The sequence below is a fragment of the Electrophorus electricus genome, chromosome 14 (genome assembly GCF_041902795.1).
Source record: "Electrophorus electricus isolate QZ-2024a chromosome 14, ASM4190279v1, whole genome shotgun sequence".
Lineage (NCBI taxonomy): Eukaryota > Metazoa > Chordata > Actinopteri > Gymnotiformes > Gymnotidae > Electrophorus > Electrophorus electricus.
In genome coordinates, this window is record NC_137510.1 from 485,001 (window position 1) to 492,500 (window position 7,500).

Consider the following 7,500-nt stretch of genomic DNA (forward strand, 5'->3'; position numbering starts at 1 on the left):
TATACCCAATGGTTTTGTTTGTGTGTGTGTGTGTGTGTGTGTGTGTGTGTGTGTGTGTGTGTGTGTGTGTGTGTGTGTGTGTGTGAGAATGTGTGTGTCTGTTCATGCATGTGTATGTGTGCACGTGTGCCTGTGTGTGCGATGTGGGTTGTTGGTGATCTCCCATCAATAACTTTGACAGTTGAATACAAAGACATCACGGATCCACATCAAAGAGACTGTAGGAGCCCAGGGCACAGAGCAGCACTGAAATAAACTGTGTATGCACGTGTGTGTGTGTGTGAGAGAGAGAGAGTGTGTGTGTGAGTGTGTGTTTGAGAGAGAGAGAGAGTGTGGGTGTGTGTAGGTGTGTGTGTGTGTGTGTGTGAGAGAGAGAGAGAGAGAGAGAGAGAGTGTGTGTGTGTGGGTGTATGTGTGAGTGTGTGTGTGTGTGGGTGTGTATGTGTGGGTGTATGTGTGGGTGTGTGTGTGAAAGAGAGTGAGAGAGTATGAAAGAGCGTGAGTGTGTGAGTGAAAGTATGAGAGCTGTCCATGGTGCAGTAGTCTAGGAGTGTGTGTGTGTGTGTGAGTGTGTGTGTGTGTGTGAGTGTGTGTGTGTGTGTGTGTGTGTGAGAGTGTGAGTGTGTGTGTGTGTGTGTGTGTGAGAGAGTGTGTGTGTGTGTGTGTGTGTGTGTGAAGCAGGACTATTCACAGTCATTGGGGAATGTTTTGCTAGCAGCATGTGGAGGTCCAGTAGAGGCTAAAATTAGAGCAACTCCCACAGGACATCAGAGGAGGTGTCACCATTCTTACTGCCACAGAGTGTGTGTGTGTGTGGTCCCCACACGCTTCAGTTAACTTTAATGTGTGTATGCCTGAGGGTGTGTGTGTATATGTGTGTGTGGTCTGTGTATTTTTCCGTGTTTGTTTGTGTCATGATTTTTTGTAAGGGGTGTGTGTGTATGTGTTTCCCACACTAAGTGTGTGAGCATGCATTTTAAAGTTAATTAAGTTAATTAATGTGTATGTCTGGTATACACACACACACACACACACACACACACACACACACACACAAACACACACACATGCACACAGACACACACCACTCTAGTAGTTCACACAGAAATAAGAGGGTATTCTGTAGGTGTGAGGACCATTTACCTTTCCAAATAACACACACACACACACACACACACACACACTCACACAGTTGTATGCATGTATGTGTGTGTGTGCCTATGTGCGTGTGTGTGTGCATGCAAGAATGTTTGTGTGTGTGTGTGTGTGTGTGTGGGAGAATTAACAGCCAGTCTCTGGTCTCCAGTGTAAAACTTTACTTATGTAAACTTTACAGTATATTTGACAATACACCAGTTTTACGCCTTGTTTTCCACTTAAATCCAGTACAAATGAACCATATAAATATATCTATGCTTCCACAGAGTAATACAGACACACAACTCTGTCTAATCACACACACACCAGGTCTGTCCAATCAATACTGACATCAACATGCAAACATATGCACTCACCCCCCCTCCCCCCTCACACACTCACACACACACACACACACACACACACACACACACACACACACACACACACAGAAATTCATCACTAAAACAGAAGAAACCAGTATTCTGTTGTAAGATCAATTTAAATTTAAGGGACTTTGCAGCTGACTACCACATAGGTCATCAATGTTTCCAAAATAAATAAGTAGATAATATTAATCCAAAAATCATCTGGCATCTGATCTATTTAAAATGCGTTACACATCCGTGATGCATACGGTTTCTCAGATATCTGAAAATTTATACTAGACATCAAAGACATCTGTAACACTTCACATGCTCATTCTGATGATGTGACTGAAGATACCTTAAAAGATATTTTGACTCATCACAGAGTAACTGTAGATATGTTGAACCGCTGTTCTCACTAGCGCAACTGTAGATGCAGATATGCTTAACTGTCATCTTAAACAGTCAAATTTGAAATCTTACTAGTCAAAACCTATTTGTAGGCATCTGTTGTATTAAGGACAGTCAGACAAAACCCTTTATATGTTAAAACTGCTTGCTGCAGTTTCAGTCGCGTGATGTGAGAGAGATGCGCCCCTCCCCCACCGTACAGCAGACGCAGTGACTGGTGACCAGGCGGGAAGCTCCAGGTCAGGTCAGGTCAGGTCATGGCCAAGGTCATGTCAGGTCAGGTCAGGCCCAGGTCAAGTCAGGTCAGGCCCAGGTCAGGTCAGGCCCAGGTCAGGTCAGGTCAGGTCAGGTCAGGTCAGGTCAGGTCAGGTCAGGTCAGGTAGACATGTTGGCTGGTTCTGATCGGTTTCCTCCAGTTCAGTCTGTTCGGTGTGTTCTGGACTGGAACCAGTCCTACTGCTACATTACTGTGAGACACAGTGTACTAAACGGCTAGTGTGTGTGTGTGTGTGTGTGTGTGTGTGTGTGTGTGTGTGTGTGTGTGTGTGTGCGTGTGTGTGTGTGTGTGTGTGTGTGCGTGTGTGTGTCAGACGGTGGTAGTGTGGCTGTTCTGCAGCGCGAGGGGGGAATACTGTTTGAAGCGGACACAAAGTTTGCCCTGTGTCCAGGGGTTCTGCAGGGTCAGAGGGCAAAGGTCATCCTGGAGCCACCTCTCTCTGCCGTCCATCACCAGAACCAGGGCGAAATGTTGGAGCTGCTCCGCTCCGTACACACACATGTCTGAACCGCACACACATGCCTGTGCTGGGTCTGCGCATGATTCTGTCGTACACACACACTGCTGCGCTGTGTTTCGGAGCTGCGCACATATGCTGTTTATCTCCTGAACCACGAGATGAACCATCTCCCTCGCAGGTGTCTCTAGTGTCACACGCAGCTGCAGAGAGAACACCCACACACCCCCAGAGAACACACACACACACACACACACACACACACACACACACACACAGATCTTATGCTCTTATAAGAGTTACTCTAACCATAAACATCATCATTAAGGTGACTAAGAAATGTAATATTTTGGGGAAAAAACAGTAATGCAGCAATACAAACATTCACCAAAGCTCACACACACACACACACACCCCACACCACCACACACACACACACACACACACACACACACACACACACACCCCACACACACCCCACACCACACCACACCACCACACACACGTACCTTCACACTGGTCTCCCTAGGCAGACCTGTGCGGTATTGTGGGTAAACTCTCAGCGTTGTGTAACAGGACCGGAGGGTGTTAGGTGAGAGGGCAGAGAGATGATGTGTCCTGCTGTGGTCCGACAGGGTGCGGACAGGGCGGAAGCCAGGCTCAGAGGGGGGGCAGCAGCAGCCGCCTGAAGATGGGCAGGTCCACTTTTTCAGTGGGGAGGCATTTGGTGAAACCGTTCCCATAGAAACAGGGGGTGGGTACTCAAGGCTACTGGTACGCACACACAGTGCTGTTCTCTTCTCTGTGATGCGCAACAGCTCAATCTGACGACTTGGTAGGATGAAATCACTATCGATCATCTCTAGCCCTGTCCTGATCCCACCCCCTGTCTGCAGCACGTCCGGTTGACTGGGGTCAGTGTGGACAGTGGTGTGTGAGTACGTGGAGGTGTGTATGTGTGCAGAGGTGTGTGATGGAGACTCTGGAGGCAGTAGGTCGGGATCCGGGGGAGTCTGGTCCCTGCTGGAGCTGTAATCACTCTCTGGAGTGAGGAAGACCTGCAATGAGCCTTCATCTTCATCTGATAAACTATGTACATCTACACCACAGAGACAGACAGAGAGGGAGAGGGGAAGGAGAAAGAGATAGAGATAAAGGAGAGATGGAGGAAGATGTAGGGAGAGAGACAAACAGGATCATTATAATGTGCTGAACACACTGTGCAAGAGGTGGAGCAGATACAGGGTGGAGGACGTCTCTCACCGGGGTGCTTGCGGCCCGTGTCGGGGGAGGGGCCGGGTGAGGGGAGGTAGTCCAGCTGGGAGGAGGTGGAAGGTGGAGGAGGTTCCCTCTCCTTGGTGAAGTCCATGATGGAGCTCAGACTCACACCTGCAGGCTGCTGTCTGTAACGAGCACACTGTAACACCTGTACCATCCAGCGCGCCTCCCGCCAAACCTGCTCCATTTGCTACACACACACACACACACACACACACACACACACAAAGTCAGCATCGATGGACTACACACACACACACACACACACACACAGCACTGTTGGACTACACACACACACATGCACAGAAAGACACACACACACACGCAGAGTCAGCACTGATGGAATATACACACACACACGCACATACACGCACACACAGAGTCAGCACTGATAGACTATACACACACACAAACACAGATAGACTGAGTCAGCACTGAGAGACTATACACGCACACGCACGCGCACGCACACACACACACACACACACACACACACACACACACACACACACACACACACACCTGTAAGAGCTCCTGGACCTTGTGGTGCTTCTGCTTAGCACTGAGAAGCTCCGCCTCCGAGAAGGCCTCCCGCAAAGCCTGCTGGGACAGGAGCGATTCCAAACCCAAGATGGCCGACGCACGGCAGTACTGGTTGATGAAGCGTGGGCAGTAAGTCTCGAAGTTAACTGTGGAGAGGAGGAGTAAGTCGAGAGAGAGAGTGTGTGTGTGTGTGTGTGTGTGTGTGTGTGTGTGTGTGTGTGTGAGTCTCACCCAGCTCAAACACCTGCAGCGGAAGGGTGAAAGATCCAGACAGAGGTGAGTAGGGGCTGCTGTGTCCAGGGGGCGTACACACCTCCTCACATGGCGGAAGGAGTAGCAGGAAGGACACACCCTCCCCAAACTCAATCACTTCCTGAATATATACACGGAAGTCCAGCGCCTGAGGAAGAGTGTGACAGAGGAAGAGAAATGCAGATTTGAGGATTATGCTGTGAGGAGTAGACACAATCACTAATACACACTACTATACACAATACTGTACACACTAAATATTTACTTATTTACATATATGTATTATCCAAGCAGATAAAGAGTTAAAACATCAGATGCCCATTACCAGTGAAGCAAATGAAACATCAGGAAAGGGAGCTTGATATGTGTGTGTGTGTGTGTGTGTGTGTGTGTGTGTGTGTGTGTGTGTGCTGTTATACTAAACATTAATTTAGTCTTCATTAGTGCAGACTAGCTACTCTGTATCATGTATATCAGACAAGCGGTGAGTGTTGTTATACTGAATATCAGACATGAAGGAGTGTTGTCTGATATTCAGTATAACACTCCCTCATGTCTGATATTCAGTATAAGGTGAGCACTGTTATACTGAATATTAAACAAGAATTGAGTGCTATTATACTGAATACTGAAGCGTGCTACTTTGTGTAGGTCTGTTTTCACAGGCCATTTCTGTATCATGTACATTTACCTGTAAGTTTCCATTTATTGTGCAACCAGTGAAAAAAGAGTGTTGACAGACGCTTTGGTAGATAAAGATCTTTAAATTAGCAGTTAATAGATGGCACATGTAAATCTGAGTGACATATGCATAGCTCAACATCCTAATGCTGTTACAATCCATATCAGCACTCATGGAATGGCTCTCGTCCACTCAAATCACTCAGTCAGAACTAACTGTTTCAAGGCTGAAAAACCAATGCAAGGTTATTGATTACTGTTGGAAAAATTAATGGGAAAAATCTATGAGAAAAATAATTGGTAAAACATAATAATTTTTAATAATTATGTCACTCAGTCAGGATAAATAAATATCAAATTATAAAATGAAGGTTATTGTTATGTTTCTTAATGGTGGAAAATTAAAACAAGAACCATACAGGTCCTAAAACAAAGCCTTGAGGGACACCACATCTCATTCTTTTAGGTGCTAAAAAGTCCCTTTAATGCAGAGAAACTGGTAAGAAGATAAAAGAAGGTAAAAACCAGGACTGGTGTGTGTGTGTGTACATCCACACGTACACACCTGATTGTTTGGAATATTGATGTGCCTCAGTAGCTCTTTGGCAGCATGGCGTAACTCCAGTAGGAGGCGATGTGGAGCACTCTGTTCGTCAGCACACAGCTTCTGAGTGTCATCCAGAGATCTCACTGACCGCAACCACTGCCACTCTTCCCTGACACACACACACACACACAGATAAGCATATATATATACACACACACACACACACACACACACACACACACACACACACACACACACACAAGTATATAAACATACACACACACACACAATACACACACACACAGATAAGCATACACACACACACAGATAAGCATACACACACACACACAAGCATACACACACACACACAATATGCACACACACACAATATGCACACACACACACACACACAATGACACACAGACACACAATGACACACAATATACACACACACACACACAAGTATACACACACACACACACACACAATATGCACACACACACACAATATGCACACACACACACACACACAATGATATACACACACAAAGATAAGCATATATACACACACATGCACAAGCATACACACACACACAAGCATATACACACACACACACACAAGCATATAAACACACATGCACAAGCATATACACACACACACACACACACACTCACAAATACGTAGCCAACATTACAGAAACACACATATACATAAACAACAAACATCAAATGCAACATTGCATACCCATACATAAATAAATTTCAATCATATACACACAGACACAGACATTACAAACATTTACATTTATTTGACAATTTTATCCAAAGCAACTTACAGTTATGACTGAGTACAACTTGAGCAGTTGAGGGTTAAGGGCCTTGCTCAGGGCAACTTGGCAGTGGTGGGACTTAAACCAGCAACCTTCCAATTACAAGTGAAGTACCTTAACCACTGAGCTACCACTGCCCCTACACACAAACACCAAACACTAACAAAATTATACAGATGTGTTTTATGTGTATGTGTTTTAGGCTCTAAAATTCACTATACACACTGGACACACATACCACACACACGTTACAGACAAATCGCACCTACCTGGAGACATCACATACACTTTACAGAGAGTTACCTGGAGACATCACACACACGTTACAGAGAGTTACCTAGAGACATCACACACACACGTTACCTGGAGACATCACACACACGTTGCCTGGAGACCTCACACACACGTTGCCTGGAGACCTCACACACACGTTGCCTGGAGACCTCACACACACGTTACCTGGAGACCTCACACACACGTTACCTGGAGACCTCACACACACGTTACCTGGAGACCTCACACACACGTTACCTGGAGACATGGCTGTTGTCTCGTAATTTGACATGGCAGAAGACGTTGGGCAGTTTGTGGGAGACCAGCACTCTGATCTGCTCCACTGAGGTGCAAAACTTCACGTATCCCAGATACAGACCTGGAGACAACTGCTTGCTACAGCGCCTGTGGTAGGTCAGCTTCTCCTACAACACACACACACACACA

The 7,500-nt window shown here is 46.2% G+C and overlaps 1 protein-coding gene across 5 annotated transcripts in view; it reads right to left on the minus strand.

Moving 5' to 3' along the window:
* Positions 1-1,296: 1,296 nt before the first annotated feature.
* ankfn1b (ankyrin repeat and fibronectin type III domain containing 1b) overlaps positions 1,297-7,500 on the minus strand; it is a 109,784-nt gene continuing 103,580 nt past the window's right edge. For all 5 annotated transcript variants that reach the window (XM_035530429.2, XM_035530430.2, XM_035530427.2 and 2 more), the window contains 7 exons: positions 7,312-7,478; positions 5,970-6,120; positions 4,703-4,871; positions 4,451-4,617; positions 3,914-4,118; positions 3,160-3,749; positions 1,297-2,853 (listed from right to left, as the gene is read on the minus strand). In XM_035530429.2, coding sequence (XP_035386322.1) covers positions 2,503-2,853; positions 3,160-3,749; positions 3,914-4,118; positions 4,451-4,617; positions 4,703-4,871; positions 5,970-6,120; positions 7,312-7,478 — 1,800 coding nt within the window. In that variant the 3' untranslated portion in view covers positions 1,297-2,502. The remainder of the gene's footprint in view (positions 2,854-3,159; positions 3,750-3,913; positions 4,119-4,450; positions 4,618-4,702; positions 4,872-5,969; positions 6,121-7,311; positions 7,479-7,500) is intronic.